Here is a 22,429-nt window from a genome sequence, read left to right on the forward strand (position 1 = left end):
GTACAATTGTTAAATTGAAAGTGATCTCAATAAAGAAGAAAAGAGAAAGCAATTTAAAATGCCAGCATAGCCACAGACCTGGCAAGGAGAGGTCTTCAAATTTGTAAAAAGTTCAAGTTGAAAAGATATAAAGGAAGGCATGCTCAGAAACTTGGACAGAAATTATGTTATACCTCTTGTGATTAAGAGTGTGTAGTTAGGAATTTGATCACCTGAGTTAAAACTCCAGTATTGTCATTCTTAATACTTGTGGGACCTTGGGCAAGTTGCTTATGTTGGGGAGGAAAAATTTTCCTCTGCTCCTCAAGGTTCTTCTTTCTTGTCTAAGAATTAAATTGACATTGGACATATTAGTAAGAGAAAATAAAATTTAATTTTGTACATACAGGAACCCCAGAAACATGAGAGATTCTAAGACAGAAAGGTAAAATGAGGCATGTAAGGCATCCTGAGCTAAGAAACAGCACAGGGCCCTGGAGCTTCAAAGGGGAGGAAAGCAATCCACAGGATAATAACAACATATGTGTGGAAATTAGAAGTTTGCCCTGTCTTATGGATGGGTCACTCAGATAAAATTTATCTCTGGTAACAACTCTTATTTTGAAGAAGAACCCCAATTTAGATTTTTCTAGGTAATTAGGGGATAAAAGTTTCTCTTGAGCGTGCAAGGTCTTGATTGTCTTCTGCTGAAAGTAGTCCACATGCCAAAGTGGCACATTTTGGGGTAGCCTGCCTTTGGCCCCTACACTTAACCCTTACTTTTGATTTATTCATTCAATAAATGGATATAATAAAAGTACCTACTATGATGTTTTGAAATTTATGTAAGATGGAATATTACTGTGCATGGGAGATCCTGTTTTGGCTAACATCATACCTAGTTCTCACTTCCACCCTTCTTATCCCTTTTTCTGTCCACTGTAGAGAGTAGAAAAGCTAAATACTCTGTTTTCCATCCTTTCTTCCAGCAAGGGTTGATTATATAATCCTATTTGGGCAATGAAACCTAAGGAGAAGTCCTTTGGGTGTTTCGGTAAAAGGTTTTGATTTCTCATATAAAAACATAGATTGTTCATGTTTTCTTTTCTCCATTTTTCCTGACTTAACAATAGATTCATCCACGTATTTAACATATGTATTTTTGAGTGCTTCCTATGAGACTAGCACTGCCGTAGGTACAAAAAATGTATTGGTAAATAAAACAGATAAAAAAGCCCTGATCTCATGGAGCTTGCTGGGGAGACAGACATCAAACATAAATACATAATATAGCCTCTGAGAAGATGGTCAACACTATAGAAAATAAGAACAGAATAATGGCATTGAGAATGTGGGAGGGGGTTGGGTAGTGTTAAGAAACAAAATTCAACCAAATAAATTTGAAAATCTAACTGACTTAATCAAACAATTCATGAATAGGACAACATACCATCTCTCAAGTAGAGAGATGCTCTTAGAAGTCATATGAAATGGAAGGTTTTTATAGGAAGGAGAGTAGGACAAGGAGTTATTAGCAAAAGAAAAAAAAAGGATGGTTCCAGGCAAGGTCACCTTCCCTTAGAGGGAAGTACAGTGGGCTCCCATGCAGATGACCTCATCTTCTTTTTGGGTGATGAAGAGGGCTCATGGGACAGATTACCTCATATTTGGTGCTGGTGGGAAGATTCCTGACTCACTTTCTGAGGGAAGTTGAAAATACAATTAAGTTAGGTATTAAGCCCCACTTTGGTGACATGGCTTAGCAGAAGTAACTCCATTGTGGGCCTATGGTTTTTCTTTTTAACAGTATCAATATTAATTAAGTGATTAGGAAAGGCTCTGCTGAAAGTCACTTTGAAGCAGAAATCTGAAGGAAGTGAGGATGTGAACTATGGGGAAAGAGCATTCCAGCAGAGGGAGCAGCCAGCACAAAGACCCTGGCATGGAAACAAACCAAACAAAGAGATCGGTATGACTGAAATGAGTGAGGGGAAGAGAAGGGAGGGATGAAATTAGAGACATATGTGAGAACTAAACTGTGGCAGCTATCTTGACAACATGAGGAAACAGCCGCTGGAATCATATACACACCTACCCACCACTGGAAGCCATCACATGTTATGTGAGAGAAATAATTACCCATTTATGTAAGCTACGATCTGAGTTTTCTGTTACTTGTAGACAAAATCATTCCTGACACAAGTGCTTAGTTTAGTGGCTGGCATATCTAAGTGCTCAAAGCATGTAGACAAATACAGTATGTGTGTGTCTGAATACGAGTTAATCTAATATAGTTATAGGATAATAGATCTTTAGAAATAACAGTAAAAGTTCCAGTAGTCACAGTAACAGAAGATGAAAGCTGGTGTTTTAGGAGCTTATGAATTCCCTATTACTGTGATAATTTGTGACTTATCTTAGAGGAATATCTTAAAGAGGTGAATCTGCTGTGTTCTTTGCCATACTAGGTAACCCAAAGTTTAAAAAGATAGCAACAGTGTTGTCGGTATAATTTGTGTAAGCACTTTAAAACCCTTCTTTTTAGTCCACTACTAGTCATTGATAGCTTTATAATTTAGCTGACTAGATTTTGGCTATGTTTTATCTCACAGTATAATCCACTATCTTTTAAATCCTGACACAAGTATGACACGGGACTTTGGTCCTTTGTATGTGCTGTAAGATTGAAATATAGCTAATTCTCAGTATTTTTCATTTGTCCCTTGTGTTTTTGCCAGTAACTTACTGCAGAAGTTCAACTATTAAATTGGATAATCCCATTGCACGTTTATTGCAGGGGGAATCCCATTGGGTCAAGTCTGGAACTAATAATTTTTCAATATTTTTACCTTTAAAATCTATGGATCAAAGTATGAATATCACTTCAGCCAAGTTATTGTATATAGCTTTGTTTTTAAACTTTTTTATGGTGTTCTTTAATCTAGTAAGCTAAAAATACAAACTGATAAGGTTTTATGTATGTACAATTTAACAATATAATCTCCATTTAATTCTCATGACTATGTCTGTTTCATAACTTTTTATTCAACCACACTTCATTTGCCATTGTCAAATGACCATCTTTATAAAGAAAACTAAACCTAATGTAAAGGTTATTATATTACATAGAAATGGGCAATTGGAACATTCAGGAATTTTTAGAGAAAAGGATGAGGTTCTTAAGCTCAAAAGATAAATTAGCTCAAATGCCTGTCATCTTCTCACACTACATTTTATGTAGAAAATTAGAAATCCAGATGTTAAAATTAACTCTCTGTTTTTCAGACAAGTATTGAATTGCAACATAATTTTGAGAACCTCGATTTTGTTACTCTTAACTGCTATTTAATTGACTCAGAGAAATATTTTATAAAGATAAAATCACATGCACATATGGTATGAACTTTCCCCAAGTCTTCTTCACTGATTTTAATCTAGGTTCATTGAACAATATAGTCCCATATAAATCAACACAAGACAGTTTTATTCATCCTAGGTTTTGCTAAATTCTAATAGAACACATTGTGTTTTCCCATAGATATGAAGATAACAAACAGCTTTTCTGACATTTTACTTATGACAGTATTAATACTACTAAATATTTTTTCATGGTAAAAATGTTTAATGAGATATAGCAAGCTATGGTATTTTATAATTGTAGCATAGTTTAATAGCCTTGTGAATATATGAGGTAATTTTATGAAATCAATAGACAAGGAGGAAAATGAAGAAGAAAAATATCTCTAATTTTTAAAAATATCTTTTCTACAGAGATTAACACATAATTTTATAGGCTGATTTAAAAAGGAATAAAATTAAATATGCCATAATTGTTTTTACTGATGTGAATTTGATATATTGGATCAATTAAAGATACTTCTGTATAATTTTATTCTTATTTTTGTGCACTGGGCTCTGAAAGAGAAGGTAAGGGTGACTTAAATTTGACTGAAAGCAGTTCTGGCATAGGCCCTAGTTTTGAAGTGTTAATATATGTTAATAAATTTTACCATATTACAGACACATTTCTTCAATCTCTTCTTAAACCATTGGTTATTAGCTTGTTTTAGATTGAATAGGCAATTTTATAAGGAACTATTTCTGGAAAGACCAACTCAGCATAACTAGAAAGAACAGAAATCTCATTGGTAATTAGAGTAACATTTTTAAAAGCATTGTATTGCTGTTTTATGTGGAAAACAGATGGAAAGAAGAAAAAGATGTTTACTGGATTTTTTCACTTGAACCTTGTAATTTGATTTAATTTTCTGAACATAGTAATAATCAGCTCAAACAATCAAGACTATTATTAAAATGAAAATGAGCTATTTTGGCAAATGTTTAATAAAATTAAAAAATATTTATACATGTTAATATATATGAATAAGGGTGTACCATTATTCCTATTTACACTGCTGTCCCAGCCCCCAACAATTAAAGAGCCATTTGATTCAAGATAAAGCTTCACAATAATTACCTAGGTGCTCTTCTTATCACAGCTTATTCTACACCACTTAGAATAATATATATTACATATTCTGAGTACTATGGAAAATTGTGAAGTTTTCCCTATAGGAAATAATATTACAGAAAAAGAACTAAAGAATGCTCTCATGTTAGAAGCCACTTTCATTATTCTCGTATGTATAGAAAGATGAGTGGTTCAGGGGTTTTCTAAAACAGCTGGAGTTCTACCATTCCCAACCTCATCTACATTTAATGGCTTATTGGCCAACTTTATTAAAGGTTTCAATTTAGGCTTTATGGCCCCAAACTTTCCATTCCAGTTACATTTTCTCTATTCTTTATCACCTCCTGCCCCATTCTGTTCTCCTATTGTATCACCTGATGAAATCACACTATTCAGTTCCTAAATGATGCCTCATGCTTTGCTATGTAAAAATTTTGCTTAGGCTGTTTCCTTCACCTATGATTAGCTTTTATCTATTTAACAATCTTACTCATTTTCTTGACCTACCTCAAATGTCCTCTTTTGTGAAGCCTTTTATGATACCGCCAACCAGATGAAATTTCTCACTCTTTTGGAGCCCCATCATACTGATGATACCAATCTTATTCTGTCTTACAATATAGGCATATACATATTTGTCTCATTTCACCTTTCCACTCTACTGGAATTTCCTTAAAGAGAACCTGATTATTTTTCCTCTTTGTATCTTCTGTAGCACCAAGATGCTAGATGAATTAGAACCTTACTGAATAGAGGATGTCAGATAATGAGAATCTTAACTTCAGTTTCTATAGATTAACCTTCCAGAATATGAAATGAAAGACCAACTATTAATAAGCGACTCAACTGCTGAGTAATTAGGAAACAAATGATCCTATCTTTGCTTTACCATAATCTACAAAATAATGATTTAAAATTTAGATTTCTTTGGTTATGTAAATAAGAGGAGGTCTGTGGAAATGAGACAATGGTCAAGATGTAAACATTTCTCTATGGCTCAGAACTGAGTGTATTTAATTTGATCTCATCCCCTTTTTCCACTTTTATATATTTAAAAGCCACCACTTTGTACAATCACATAATACTAGGCATAAAGGGTAATAACTAGCCTTTTGGGTACGTGCCTAAAAAATGACTATTGTTCATAGTACAACCAACATATAGGTTTTAGTTCTTGTTACTTGTGGGTAAAATTACAATCATTTCTAAAAATCCCTCTCTGGCCTTAGTACATCTCCGTATCAATAGGTGTTTCCAATGGGTAGAGAGAGGTAGTCCATCTCCATGTCAATAGGTGATTTCACTGGGGAGCAAGAGCAAGTGTGGACTGGAGAGGTTGGGGTCCCTTTTTGCAGCTGGGTCATGAGAGACACAGGCCAGCAGAAGTGGATGACTGCTTGTAGGCAATAAACATGTTTCTTCCACTTTATTTCTCCTTTTGACTGATTTTGGCTTCAAAGGTAATTTGCCCCGGGCTGGGAACATATTTTCCCCTGACCCAGTTACAAATGCTGTATAATGCATACCTTAAAAAGAAGCAAAACAAAACAGTACTTAAAAAAAGAAATAGGGTAACTTCCCTTGCTATTTCTCTTTAAATCTATTCCTGAAACAAAGCCACTTTGAAAAGAATTGGATTTTGAAGGCTGTGTTTCAATATAGTTGTGATAAATTTTATCAGTCTTGTCTGGTTTCTTTAGTGTTTTTCTTGTGGCCTTTTACCTAAATTACTTCTCTGCTATACTTCTTAGGAGGGTTTATGATGTTAGAGGCAGGCTGGTTTTGAAATCTTCCATATGCAGGCTACTTCCAGTCTACCTCACCCACCTTGTTCAGTATTTCAAGGTCATGATTGCAAACGAGGAGAAAGGACTCCCCCAAAAATCTGAGTCTGCAGAGTCACAGTGTTAGCACACACAACATACCTAACACCAGTTTCTACCAGATTTCTGTTTTGATAATCATTGACAAAATTAATCTAGTTCCAGAGTTTCCACGGAATCACCCATCCAGGTAGCTTCACCAAAAACAAAAGTAACAATGGTAATACAAGATACTTAAAAAAAATAGGATCATTTTTCATTCTTCAAATCTGAAAGATAGCCCAAATCACATATTCTTCTCCATAGTCTACCAGTGTCCGTCTAACTGTCCTCTGAATCTTGATAACAAGTGCTTTCTTTCCAGAAATTAGCTAATGGCACAAGTCCTAGAAATGAAATGATGATTTTAAGATCTGCAATTATACACTGTTTTCTCTTTCTTCAGTTGTCCTCAAGAATTCTCTGTGTATCTCTGTCTTTCTTGAGTACACACACATGCACACACACGCACTCACAGAGATTTCTTTGATAAGTTCTCCAGAGGATATTTTTAGGGATAAGGTGTATTTTCTTTGCTTGCTTGTATTTTGAGTGATACTTTTTCTGCCTAACACTGCTGTAAACTTTCCATAGGGTCTGCTGAAAGATTTGTTCCTTTTGGTCAAAGAGGTTGTATAACTCCAACTGAACTTTTCCTCCATGCAACTATTTCTTTTCTCAGCTCTGGGCAGCTGCTTCAATAGGTATGCTCAGATTTTAAAGTGACTCTTATTTCCTGGGCCAAGTAAGCCTTTCACTGATATTAGATCCTGAGTTTTGCTCTGTGAGGATCATGGTTAAATTATTCTGGTTAAATAAGAGAGAAAGTAAACAAATTGTCAAGATAATAACAACTTGGAAAATACTTGCACATAGAGATTTCTTCAACCTAAAATCAAACAATTTTCACCTCCTACTTGGATGAACTTTTTTGTTTTTTTTGCCTCCTATGACATTTAAAACATACAAATAGAAGTAAAAAATGCCATCAATTGAATGGAAAATGTTTTTTTTTAACTATATTTATAAATAAATTAACTTCTTGACTTCAAAGTATCTCATTTTTCTGATTACTCATAGTGGCTTTTACTACACCATATAATAACTCAGTTGTACTATGGCCAACATGCGTCTAAGATTTCTCTCTTTTTTTTTTTTTTGATTAGAGGATAGAGAGGTTGAAAGAATATAAATGAATAGAGAGGTTGAAAGAATATAAATGAATAAATTTCTTGCAGCTGTGGCCAATTAATAGAGAATACCATTCACTATTGATGGAATTCTTTGGTTCATACTTTGTGGTTATTTGAAGATACTACATGCTGAAACTGATGAAGCTATTGTCTGCTAGATAATAATATGTATTGCAAAAGGAGACTGATTATGCAAACTGAGATGATATAAATGGCTTTCTAATGTGAACTATTTAACTATAATTTACTTAAGTATTTTAATAATAATAGAAAAATGTCTTTATTATAATTTTGTCTCTGCTTTCATTTGTGCTTTTTAACCAGCATAATAGATAAGATTTAAATCACAATTTCAGAATGAATACATTGAAAATGACACTAAAAATTGTGGAACTAAGGTGGCTGTACTAGAAATTAGAATTTCCCTAAGTATGTTCCACAAACATTTACTCTATGGAAGATTGTGAAAAAAAAAGTGGAGTTCATGATCAAACATATATGGTGGGAAATGCACAAATTGTATTGGTCCTTTGTCATATGTGAATTAGAATATGACAGGCTATGCCATGACTTGCATTAAAGAAACCCATTTTAACCTTCTCTAATCCAACTTTCCCCAAATCTATTTAACCAGAGAACACTTTATATGTGTGACATCCACTAACATTCTATGAAAACTTTAATTCTGCAGAAAAACTTGTGGGAGTATTGCTTCAATGCACAGAGGAGCAAGGGTTTCAGTTTTTTGCAAATCTGATAAAAGATAAATATTGTTATCTTTGCTTAACTGTAGCTTCTTCACTTCGTAAACGTACCACCTTTTCACTGAAATGCAAAACCCATGTTGGAAAATTAGTTACAGAAAATCACACTCTTATAAATAATAATACCAATCACATATTTCTAAATGCTCTATTAATGATGTATTAAGGAACATAAATATTTCAAAGGCTAAATATAAAGCTGATATGGAACCATGAGATAGGTACATTGTTAATATATAAATATGTTCCCACTCAGATATACACACATACATGCCTAATATATTTTTTACACAATTTTGCCTTTTCAGTGACATTTTACTGTAGACATCAAGATATAGATAATTATGTACTTAATTTTTGTCTATCACTTAGGTTAACTGTTTCAAATATATTTAAAGACTCAGATACTTCTGTCTGAACCATATAATTCATTTCTCTTCAAAATTTTGTTTATATCTCAGAACATATAGTTTTAGAAACATAAGCCACAAAGGTGTGTATGTGTGTGCATGTAATACATGCACATGATAACCAACAAAATTGTATATAAGAACTTAGATGAAAGCAGTAGTCTTTTGCCTGATTCTTTCACATTACCGAAGACAAAGTTTTTAAATTACTCCGTGGTGAAGCAAGTGGAATGCAACATTTAATCTTTCTGTGGTTCCAATGCCATAATCAGTAGGCTTCTCAAACTAGAATATTCTAGTCTTAAAAAATCACATGGATTTTTTTTCTTTTACATTCCAATAGTTGCTTAACTCTTGTCACATTTTGATTAGCTTCATATTTAGACCATGACTTTTTTATATAATTATCTGGAACTTTAAATTAACTTTTAAAATTTGTAATAGTACGTGTTACAAAATTTACCATTTTAACTATTTTTAAACATACACTTCAGTGGTACTAAGTACATTTACATTGTTGTGCTATCATTACCGCCATCCATCCACAGAACTTTTTCATCATTCAAATGTTAAAACATCCCTAGTAATTAGTAATTCCCCCCAGCCCCTGGCCACCATTATTCTATATTCTGTGTCTATGAATTTGACTACTGTAGGTACCTCATATAAGTGGAATCATACAAATTATCACTCTTTTTTCTTGTGTTGGTTATGATTTTATCCAAGTGACAATGACACTTCTTTTTAAAACCTGGAGACCTCTTTCTTAAAGCATTGTTGATCTCTTTTTGTTTGCATCGGTTTTCTTATAGGACTGACTCCTTTCATAGAATCCTGGACTTTCATTTTATTGAAGCAGCAGTTGAACTTTATACTTCATAATGTCCTAATTTTGCTCTCTTACACTTTCTTATTTTGCCCCATTGTCATGTCCAGTTTTGCTGACGCAAATGAAGTCAGACGGCGTTTTGAAATTTCTTCCGTTGTAGGGAATTTGTCTTCTTTTCTGTGGAAATACTCAGGATTTTCTTCTCAGTAACCTACGATTTCACAGTAATATATCTATGACTGAGTGTCTTTGTTAATTGTTGTACTCAGGACCTTTACACTTTTCAGGATCCTTTCACATTTGAAGAATTCTGTCCTTTCCTAGCTGTCTAGAATTTATTTCATAATTTCCGCTCAGAAATTTCTATTTTCTCTTCCTATAAAAATTAAAAAAATCTTTGCTCTTTATCATATTCTTTGTCTCTCTTTGTCCTTTTGCTGTATATTCTGCAAGTTTTTTTTTCTTTAGCTATTTTTCTTGTCTCATGGAAATTTCTGTGTATTGACAGTTATGTGTTCTTAGAAACACTCATTTTCTGTTCTTTGTTTTATAGATGCAATTATTATAAACATATTTTAGCATATTATTCATTAAATTTTTTGAAGTTCTATTTTTCCTAAACAGTCTCTTTTTCCTCTAGCATCAGTTTTTCTGTTTATTTTGGTCTTTGTCTTTTATGCTGCTAGTGTTTGTCATATACCATGTGAACTTTGTGGTCTGTTCATATATTAAAAAGAAGGCTATCTATTTGGGTGCTCTTCAGGTACACTAATATAAGTGGTACTATTCTTTTCTCTCTTTTAACAACAGCTCTGATTTGCAGCTCTTTTATTTGGGAGATGCAGGGATATGTTGCATAGTGGGCTTTGTTTTTGGATAAATAGGTAGAACCACTGACTATGTTCACCTTGTAATGCCTCATCCTCATTTCCATGTGCTCTTTTCTCTTAAATGCCAGCATGAAGTATAGTAGGGGGTGATGGGCTGAACACTGCATTTTAAAATGCTTCGTCACCTAAGAGCAAAGATAAAGCAACATGGACAGATACAAGAAGAGTTTTGTAGTGGCACATTATAAGGAGTTTTCATTTTTCTGCACCACAGTATTTAAAAAGTACTTTAATAAGTGCTGCAGAAATAGTATCTTAATTAAATTTACTTTTTTGAGCTTAAAAAAACAAAAATTCAGAAAACTATCACTGCAAGTAAGCTCCTTAACCTGATAAAGGTATAAATCTAAAACCTACACTAAACATTATTATTAAAGGAAGTAAGGCAAGAATACCCAATATTACCATATTTTTGTAACAAAGTGGTTCATACCAATACCTAAGGATAGAATATCTAAAGAAATTGCAAAGACATAAAAGACATAATACTCTCTTTAATTTCAGATTATAGAATCGTATAACAAAACAGTTTTTAAAAATCCAGAAATTACTGGAATTAATAAGAAAGTTCAGCACATTGCTAGATATCAGAATGACATAATACTCTGTAACATTTCTCTACACCAGCAGTGATCATTTATGAAAAAGTAAGAAAAATAAGTACAACTCCCAAAAGGAATAGTTTCTAGGAATTAACTATGAAGAGAAAAGATTTCAGTAAAGGTAATTTTTAAATTCTAATAATAGAGATAATGGTCTGAATAAATGAAGAGCTAATTCTAGGCTCTTGAATGGGATGGTGTGATACAATAAAGACAGGAATTTTCCCCATTTTAATCTGTAAATGTAATCTCACTTAAGATTCCACTTGGACTTATTGAAGACATTGATAAACACATTAAAATTTATGTTAATAATAAAGTACATGAATAACTAAAAATGGAAGAGGCGAAATTCTCATACCATTTGTTAAGATATATTGCAGAACTATGTTAATAAAAACATTGTGGTTTGGGCACAAAAACAAAATAAATGGATAATGAAATAAAAAATCACTCAGAGATAGATCCATGAATACAAATTATTATGAAGATATCATTACAAATCAATGGATTATTTAAAAATCTTAGTTGGACATACGGGGAAAATGGATACACTAAAGAAAAATAAGGTTAGATCCTTACAAAATACTACATACAGTGATGGACTAGAGATGAAAATAAAAAGGCAGAAGTACAAATTGCATAGAAGAAAATTTCAGAGAATATCATTCAACCTAAAAAGTAGAGAAAGACTTCTTAATAAAAACTTCAAGTGTAAGAACCAGAAGGTTAAACAAATGGAATGAACTTGATTATATCAAAACTAAGGATTTCAGTTAAACATTGGGCCCCCTAGGCAACGTTAAGTAAATGTGAGAAGGATGAAGATGTCTTCAGTGTTTAAAACTGCCAGAGACTCAAATCTGGATGAAACAAAGAATTTATGAACTTCAGAAGAACAAAACAAACCCAAAGAGAAAACAGGCAAAACATATGAAATTATTTTATAGACTCTATTGATTATTGTTTGGTTTATTCTTCTCCATGGAAATTTCACTTATTCCAGAAAGATTCATTTTCCTCCTTCTTAAAATTCATTTATTTTTATGTTACTATCATAAGAATATAAAAATGAATGTTTATAAACTTCAGGGAATAGCAATTATTATAATAGAGCAAAAATAAACTCCCCTAAAAAGTCTGGCAGTTATGTGACAAACACATAGGACTTGACTTCAGCGATAAAGTTCTTTAGAAAGACTCAGAGGAGTTACCATTATCAAGTCATTTCTAACGAAAGGATAAATGCATTTTACAAAACAAATTGTCATGGGAAATAATGTAGTATCAGGTTTCATCTAAGTGTTGAACTCATCATTTCCCCTCGAGGCTTAAACAAATATTACATAAGTGAGGGCTCTTGTAAAATGTTATGTTTTGAAATAGATTTCATTAATGGTTTCTAGTGATAATTTATTTCTCCCTTTATGCACAAGTCTCTTCTCATACTAATAATAGATAGCTCATTTGCATATAAATAGATTTCAGTATTTGTTGAAGCAGAGACCAAATATGTTTCTTTTTTCCCCCCTGGACATCATTAAACAGAAAAAGAAAAAAAGGGAGGGGGGAGGGGATAATGTAATAATTAGCGGTTAGGAATTATAATAATTTTCTTGATAAAAATTTTGCAGTCAACTGTTTTGGTATTTTTATTGATATACTTCATGTCAAAGGTTTTGACCTCTATTAAAACCATGAAAAAATGAATCTGTGCAGTTTTCTCAGTGATGCTTTTGGTATACCTATGTTTCAAACAAAAACAACAAAGCAGCTTGATACTGGTTTTTTAATGTTTACTATGACCCTCTGGGTTCTTCTCCTAATTGTTTTTTACTGTTTCTGATAAGGTAGCATATTCTGTTCTAGAAAAGGCAAATGTCACTTCTGGGACCGTATTGCTTAATTAATCCTTTATTTTTGAGCTATAACAAGTTGCATACTTGTGATGGAGAGATGTTTTATTCCTTTTAGTTATCACATGGTTAAATATTCCAAATTAAAAAAAAACATCATAGAACATATGTCCTTCCTAAATATGTCTTATAATAAAGAAGGCTTTTGAGCCTACTTTCATTGCAACTAACAGTGGTCATTACTGGAGAAAGACCAATTAACTGAAAACAAATTTGAAGATATTCATTTGATATTGACTTTTAGACTTTCAGTGTTTGCAATACGCTATGTTCCTGTATCATTATTCTTTAAGCTTAATACGGGCATCATCTTAAGGTACAGTTGGTTATTTATATGTACTTCCTTCAGAAAATTAAGAAAGCAGCTGCTTTCTGGTAGGTACAGTATCTATTAATAAGTGTGTCTCTCTGACCAGCAGAGGTCACTCATTGAAAAGTGAATAATGACTTCAGCTTTCAAAAAAGACAGCAAGGGAACATTTTATTTGAGCAATTCAGTTTGACTCAATTTCTGCTACTTGCAAAAATACTGTTTTCACCTCTAATTATACATGCCTGCCTGGGTGAATGAGGCAGTTCTTTGAGGTCCAAAGACCTTTCCAAACATGAAGGCATAAATATCCTGAAAGAAGTGGCAAAAGCACTGAATTTAAATCTATACATTTTTGAAAATTATATGGATTTTTTTTCTAACATTTAAAAGAAAAGAGAAAATTGTCCCTCAGAGAACGTGACACATTGCATTTTGCCACAGAGGCAGCCTTCAACAAAAGATGGGACTTAGGGCTATTTGGTTTCTAGGAAAGTAGCATTTAAACTTAGATTTAAAAAAATTGTTGTTTATAACAGGTTTAGAAAGTAGCAGTGTGTAGCAGCTCTGGCAACTGGCAGTGTGACAGTATGGGGATTTGAAGATAACACATTTTAAAATTGTGACATTTTTGTTTTCCTTAAAAGTGTATTACTTATGATAAATTTTAAAGTATAAGTGTAAACCCAAAATTATACTCACGTTTGATATGTTAATGAATTAATAATTCAAGGACAAAGTCCTTATATTTATTGTATAGATCTCAATATGTTCTACCTTCTAGACCCAAAGAAGACAGTGTGAAGTAGTGAAAACAGTTGTTAAAACCATAAAACCAGTCACAGCTCAGCTATTAATTCAGTTTTTTATACAATTTAAACAATTTATTTTTCCTTTTTCCTCTTAAGATGATCCAGGGATTAAAAGTGTTTGAATAATTTTGTCCTTACTCATTGTGTGACTTTGTGGAACTTTTTTGGGCAATTGTATCCCCCTTTTTTAAAGGAGGAAACCAAACCTAAACAAGCCTTAGAGAATTTATGAAGGTTACATGGCTAGTATACAGAAAACTTGAATTTGATTCAGGTTTAAGAGTTATTCTGGAAAATAATAGACTAAAATAAAATAAAAGGTGAGAATATACTTAAAAAGGACTGCATCTTCCATGAAAAATAAGTTTGGCACCTTTAGCCCAAAAGTGAAATAATATGACATGCTCATGAGAAAATTCATAATGTGTTAGAGGATATAGTCTGAAACATCTCTTTCCTATCTTACTAGTGCCAGTCTCCTACTAATCTCTTTCCTCTCAGACAATTGTTCTAAACATATTTGCAAACATTTATGTTCAATATCATTTAAATACCATTTTCAAATAGAAATACAACTTCAGGGTATCCAGTTTTCCATGGACAATACTGAAAAAGAAGGTAAATGAAAAGAGAATGGTTAAAATACTTAAAGTCACAGGAGCAGATTCTAGCTAACTCATCAGTTGAATCTTCCTTGCCTCAGTTCAGCTCCTGAAGCATTGTTTGAGGCTCTACCACAGGTCGGTGCAAAGACGTAAGAGACTCATATATTCTAGAAGAATGAAAGTCCCATCCATAATTCCAGAAGTTTTGTTTTCTGGATCACTAATTCTTGAGATTATTTGAGGGAAAAACAATTGAATGTTTGAATATATTTGAGAATAGCCACATACTAAATTATTGTAGTTGAGAGGTTTAAAGCAATGGGTTTTGTTAAAATTGTGTTTTCTTGGTTCCACTTTTGGAGAAAATTATTTATTTTGGCATGAATTCAAGGAATCTACAATCTGACACACACCTGGATGATTCTGATGCCTGTGGTCCACAAACTAACTCACTTTGAGAAAGATTAATTGAAAATATATGATGCTGAATATGATCCTCTGTTTTTTAGCCTTGATATTTCAACCATAGGACGAGGTCAGTCGGAGGAGAAGCATGTGCAAAGCTATAGAAAGGCAGTGAACAGGCCCTACAGATTATGGGTATTAAAGCCAGATGAGGAAACCCTGTACTATTTTGAAGTAAACATTATTAATATAAATGAATCCTATTTTTCTTAGTCTTCATTAAAATTAACTAGTGGGAGTTGATGGGAAGGCTTCCAAGGGAAGAGTCCTGCTGAATTCTCACGGTAGCCTGCTGTTACTCCATGAAAATACGGGAACATGGTTAGGGGATGTTAACCTTATATGATCACAGGAGCAGAGTGAATGGAAAACACTGGGAAGGTGAAGAAAAAGAGTCTTATTTGGATTTAGATCTGTGTATAGGTTTAAGTTTACTGACAGAGAGCAAGATTTCTGAGATATTTAATGATTATCCTAATGGTTTTTATTTATTCCCTGATGACATAAATAAAACATTTATGCATCACAACATGAAAACCATTCGATCCTTCATCTAATTCAAAAATCATATTTGTTTTAAGATGCAGAATTTATTTGTTTAACTTGAAAATGAAAGTATTAACCTTTGTTTAATTGGTTTATCATTATACAAATCATGTAGGCTGTTCTTTCAGAAAATGATAGTCTGTGAGTCTACCTTTATCATAGCAGACCTGTTCAAAGACAGTTTCAAATTCAAACACACTTAGGAGCCTAACGGTTTTCAGCAAGTTAAGGAAAATGCAAATAGTCACAATTAAAATGGTAAAAATTAGTTGTTTAAAAATTATTTGCTCTAAATCATAGCTTATTTACTATAATTTGGCTTTAAAGAATTGTTTAATATTAATACAGTGTTTTAATTATTTTAAAAACAAAATTGGTATTTATATTTAAAGCACTCTACATAATTTGATCTATGATATGACATGTTTTACAAAGACACAGAGTATTATCCTGATTTTTACACATAATATTCACAGAGATAAGTGCCAGTCTTAAGAGTCTTAAGAGGGAATACTTTACTAATTTAGCCCTAACTGAGTGTTAAAATAATGATGGTGATCTAAGAGGACTTGGAATATATGTTGACACTTACTCTACTTTTTGCTTAGATAATTTTCTTGTAACTTAGGCTCCAAGCCTTTAAATATGAACAATAGAATATAAAACGAAAACTCAGTTATGAAAGGAAAATTTGCTCCTCTGTCAGGCCAGTTGTGAGGTATTTTATGTACTTCAAAAGCAATTTCAGATTTACTGATTATTGGATAGCCTTATTCATTCATCACCAAAAATCATTCATGTGTTACATATTTATATGCTACTTACTCAAAGTGGTAGTAGGAGAAGGATAATCATCCTTCCTTCCAGTTGGCTCCTGTAATTCATACAGAAAAGGTGTTATGCCTACATTTACAAGACTGATGGAAGTCATTGAAATTTGTACAATCTTCTTGCATTATCAGAGAGTGAAAGTATCTTTTTTATAGGAGCAGTTTGAAAACTTCATTTGATAGGGCATGTGGATGCACATTTTGATAAGTATGTATTTAGAGGCACACAGATAAATAGATGTTGCTATCTGAAGAAATATTTCCGTCTAGCCAAATCCATGTGAATTTGTTTTTATATGCCATTAGGAGTGGCAGACCTACTGATTCATCAATGCTATGAACAGTTGGGTGATTTAGGTAGATTCCAATTGATACAGTTCTCAGTCTACTTAGGTTGGAGTGCATTAATAGTCCATTTCTTAGGAACTGTTGTATTGGCAGTAATTCCTGAAAACTCTATAGTAAATTTAAGATATCATTATTAATATTTAAGATATACTTTCCTAAACACGTAATATCCATTTTGTTCTTGGACAGAGAAGTTAACAGGATGGTAAAACATACATGGAAATTTTGGTTAAAAGTTTATGCATTACTGGGACTCTTGTCTTTTTTTATCATCACCTATAAGCTCAATTTAATATACTGTGCAGTTCTGTGGTCATAATCTGAAGTGCCACTTAATCAAACTGAGTCCTAGAAGCAGGAGAATGTTACATCTAAATGTGGCTTTGATATTGATGATAATAACTCTTCCTTGTGCACTAATCTTTTGTCTTTGCTATTATTTCATTCATAGAGCCGAAGAATAAAATCAATGTGGGAAAATGTGCTCCACAAAAGTCTAAACTCTCTAAATGATATTTTAAAGCCATGCAGTCCATTTCAATGAACAATTTCCTAGATGTTTTTTAAATCCTAAAGATATGTTCATGTATAGGATATTTACTTTTCAGTAATTTTCCTTCACCTTTACATGAAAAAATGGCAGTATTGATAAGCAAAATCGGCTTCATCATTTATAAGTTTTGGGTCATTATGAAGATAGTCGTTTTTAAATCTGAGATTTTGAAGCTTTATTTATAGAGTTAGTTATTTCTGAGTCCACTGTAAGGTACTAAAATGATTTTTATTTTAAATAACTCATTGTTCCTGTTCTCTTCCTTTTTTGCCCTGTAGCATTGGTTGACATTTTATAGAGAGTGAGTTGGCATAGGGCTGGAAAATAAGTAATTATAAGAATCACCTACTCTTGAATTTTCCATTATACAATAGTCATGATTCAGGCAGAGTTTTCATAGGTGTTTGATTTGGAATGAGAGGTTTTTTTCTTCCATGACCTGTGATTAAAATGTGGCATTTTGGTAAATAAATAGAAGATTGTTTCTGTATAATCCAGCTGTGAAGGAGAGCTGGTGAAGCAAAGTAAATCTTTGGCCTATATTATATAAGCAGTAACATACATAATTGGAAATATATTTTAAGGTTAAGTGCAAGAAACCTTTTTTAACGCTCTGTAGCTAAATCAGGCTGTTTTAAAATGCAGCAAGATGCATATTTAGAGAAGTTTTGCATCACTTAATGCTCCTCAAAGGAATTCCAATAAAAGGAAATCCACTACAACTACATTTGAATGTTTTCTTGTCTTTTAATGAGTTATAACCATAAATGCAAATATTAGTCAGTTGCTGTAGCATGATGGTAAGGCATGGGATAGACTATATTTCCTCATAATTAAAAATGAAACTCACCATTACAGTTGTGTTTGGATAATAGTCTTGTTGCATTAACCTTTAAAAATCTTTATGGTGTAAGTCGCTATTTTTAATTAATCAACTGTAGAATTGTGCCCCTAGTTTCTGAAAATAGTTTATGTTCTTTTCTGGATACCATAGTAATGATACATTTTCTCATGCATAGCTTAGTTTGTACATATCTATTTGTAAAGATACTATGTATGTATGTGTATTATTTCTCTGTACTATAAATATGATTTATATTATTCTAAAGTCATGCATACTGTCATTTTATAGTAAGAAATCATTTGCTACAACACTTTACTTGTCAATTGGTAGATCAAAACACATTAGTTTCTGTCTTAGTCAATTTTAACTGCTATAACAAAAATACCATAGACTGGGTAGCTTAAACAATAGACACTTATTTCTCATAGTTCTGGAGTCTAGGAAGTCCAAGATAAAGGTGCATAAAGTGTCCATCAACTCCATTCCTAGAGAGGGCCCTCTTGGTTTGAAGATAGATGTCTGCACACATAAGGGAGACAGAAAGAAAGAGAAAATAACTCTCCCCCATGTCTATTTTTATAAGGGTACTATTTTCATCATGAGATTTCCACTCTTGTGACTTAATTACTTTCCAAAGGCCCCATACCTAAATATCATTATGCTGGGGATTAGGGTTTCAAATAATGAATTTGGGGGGAACATAAACATTCATTTCATGGCAGCTTCCCACAAGGGCTTGATAACTTTGGAGATGTAACCTATTAATTGAACTGATATTAGAATAATTGGACTGGAGCCAAATCTCATCTTTTATTTTAATTTTGAAATGTCCTATGTTAATGAAGTTAAAGCATTAAAACAGGTCTTATCTGAATCTTTCAATTCTAAAATATTTTAGAACATCAATAGAAATCTATTCTTCAAAGTCGGTGGTTTTAAATTGCATATTTACTAGGGAAATAGAGGAGCTAATTTTGTGTTCTATCAATATTTTCATATCTATTTTAGTATTTCACTGTCTATGTTCATTGTCAATATTCTATGCTCAAAGGCTTTATCTTTTCTCTCCACCCAGTCTTTCATTAATGCTCTCTAACTTGGTTTTGTTTATTACCACTCTTCTCCATGCTCTACAGTGACTGTCCTGTAAAATCTCTTGAAACATTTGGTATAGTAGACATCTAACAGTCTCTTGAAGTACAAGGCTTGGCACGTGATAGACATTCAATAAATATTGGTTAAATGTGAATGGAGTAAAAAACCTCTCCCTATTTTCTCTTTAGATTGTTGTACTAGCCAGATTCTATTCACTAGACTATTTCCTCCTTTGAGGCTTCTCTTCCTTTCCTAGAGGTAACCACCTGAGTCTCAGTCCTCTGTTATTTAGTTTTCTCTCTCCATGCTCTTTCACTTAGAGATAACTCAACTGTTACTTCTACAAAAAAATTTCACTTTTTTTCCTAATGAGGTTTAGTTATGTATCTCCAATTGTCTTCTGGACTTTTCTGTTGGATTTCCTGATGCCTTTTCAAACATATCTGGTTGAAAACCAAACACATGATGTTCCTTTCTTGGTACATCCCATTTCCTTATTTCTGTTACAGTTTTACCTTTTACTTAGTCATTTTTCACTCTTGTCTTCTTATCACATACTAAATATTAGTTGCATCTCTTAGAAAAATATTCTCAGTTGTTCTTCCTTTCTCTTATCAATGTTAGTAAATTCCTTGTTAATGTTCCTGAAACAGACCATCTTCAAGTTATTCCATCCTATAAAATACTACTAGAGTTTATTTCTAAAACTATCTCTCTCTTCATGAATCTCCTTTAATCCCAAACCTTCAAGAGTTGCCCACTGCCTATAGAACTGGTTTTCAAAAACTTTTAAAAACCAATTACTGGACAACCTACATTAAATAAAATTTTACATGGCCCCTAAGTAAAACGGTCAACCTAGAGCTTTTTTGGATAAAAATAATTCAAGTCTTTTCTCTTTGAGCTTTAACTACATATTGTACCTGGGTACTTCTGTGGAATTTTTAAACATTTTAGAATACAGTTTAAAACCCACTGGCTCTAGTACAAACTTACTATTTAGGATTAGGTCCTACTCCATTCAGCCAATCTGTTTACAATATCCAGTTGTTGTTCCATGTGAATTCCATCTTTGTGCCTGGGCTTCTATAATGCTTAGTGTCTAGAATGCTGTTAAACCACCTTTCTGCTTATTTAACTCTTATTCGTATTTTCAAATGCAGTTCAAAACAAACACTACTTCTTCACTGAACATATTAATGAGTATTTAGGAAATAAAAGAATTGGGTATGTTTTTCATGATGTATATTTATCTTGAGGAGGTACTATTTACTTTTCTTGGAAATTTTTTCTGTATTACATTTAGTTATTTAATAAACAGATGCCATATTTTCTGCTTATATTTCAAAGCCCTGAACAAAATGATTTTAAGCATTCACAAAGAATGGGTCCAAGATTATATGATGCTAAATTTATATATTAGAAGAATGAATCTAAGAATAAAAACTATGTGATCAAAATCAATAATTTTAACATACTTTATTATTTTTACATTTGTTTTCTTTTAGGGCCTACAACATACAATCCTGTTTTAAGGAAGTCTTGCTCCATACCCTTATTTGTTAAAACATCAAAGCGTTTTAAAGATTACAAAGAGATTACTCCTGGTCCAGCAACATACGAGGTATGTCAATGATATTTCTCTTTTATCACTAATACAAGAATAGAATAATTTCAGAAAGTACTGGAAATATTTACATTAACATCCTTTCCATATATTTTATTCCTTTTACTTGCTAATCAAATTTTTTTGACTAAGAAAGTCATTTTTTAAGACGTTCTCATAGTTTTCAAAGATATATTAAAGAATTACTTATCAACATAATATCTATAAATGTCCTCTGTATAATTCATATGTATAATTTTTTATATCTCTGCAACTTCAAAAATTTAATTGTTTACATACACAAGTTGAAATCTCCAGGTATTTATTGAAATCATGAATTTGTTAAAAGTCTCAGAAGCCCAGTGATCCAGTAAAATCAAGTATTGATCTTTTATCTTGTTTTAATAAATGTAGATGTGGTAGTTTAGATTTTTAATAAACAAATGACTCTTAAACAGTGGGCATTCTGATTATAAGAAGAAGGCTTAAATAAACCTGCAGGGTTTTAGAAATTGTATTCACAATGGGCCTTAATTCCCTATTTGAAATGAAATAGGTCTTGCATTCATACTTCACCAACTATTGAAAATAATTTATTTTATAATGGCTTGTAGCAAATAACTTAAAACAATGTTCAGTGCAAACTACAGTGAATAGTCTTTTTGGGGTTTGTTAATGACATGCTTATTCTTATTGAATGTATGTTTTCTACTTTTTAAAAATGTCATAATTAAAAAGTTTTTTCAGGATTCTTGTCTGCAAGGTCTCTGCTGGGCAAGGGCAGGGGCAGGTGGGGAGTGGGGATGGAGTGGCAAGGGACTCAGGTGGCTGTCATCAGTTAATGAAAATACCTATTGTGGGAAAACTGGTGTGATCTGGGAATGGGGGTTTCTGTGACAGCTGAACTGGCCTTTAGCTTCTTCGGTTGTATAATCTGTTTAGTTTGTCTGTAGAGCAGGTCTCTGTGAACCACAGTTACTTGTGCTGCGTATTTGCTAATAATAGGCTCTGCTTTTCTTCCTTGTTTCTAGCTGGCTCTGTATATCTCAGCTTTGTTGGTCTTGGTGGCATGAAACCAAAGCAAGACCTTCCCACAGTGCCCCAGAAGGCTAGAAAAGCTGGTTCCTCACCCACCCAACTCTTCCTTCCTGGTGAGCAGAACTCTTTCATGCTGAGAAGTTGCTTCTTGTTGATGAACAGTGCCACTTGTGGGAAGTGATGATTTAGTCAAAATTCAGTTCTCTTCTTTCTCTACTTTTCTTTCTCTGCAATTATTCTCGGTTTTTTTTCCCACCATGTTGTTAAAACTTCCTAAATGGACCCTTGAGCTCCCATAGCTTCTTTTGTTCATGGATAGATGCCCAGTCATTGGTCTTTGTTGGAAGACAGAGGAGCTGAGCTTCTACGTCACCATTTTTTCCCCTAAAATATGGTCATTTTTTCTCCCAGCACTTTGAGTATGTCGAACTGTTCCCTTCTGACCTGCAAGACTTCTGCTG

The 22,429-nt window shown here is 32.8% G+C and overlaps 1 protein-coding gene across 1 annotated transcript in view; it reads left to right on the forward strand.

Moving 5' to 3' along the window:
- Positions 1-22,429, forward strand: part of STPG2 (sperm tail PG-rich repeat containing 2) — a 376,556-nt gene that overhangs the window by 326,761 nt on the left and 27,366 nt on the right. The window contains 2 exon segments of the mRNA XM_073237276.1: positions 20,833-20,948; positions 21,962-22,081. Of these exon segments, the coding sequence (XP_073093377.1) occupies positions 20,833-20,948; positions 21,962-22,003 (158 nt within the window). The 3' untranslated portion in view covers positions 22,004-22,081.

This window comes from Manis javanica, chromosome 5 (assembly GCF_040802235.1).
Source record: "Manis javanica isolate MJ-LG chromosome 5, MJ_LKY, whole genome shotgun sequence".
NCBI classification, from domain to species: domain Eukaryota; kingdom Metazoa; phylum Chordata; class Mammalia; order Pholidota; family Manidae; genus Manis; species Manis javanica.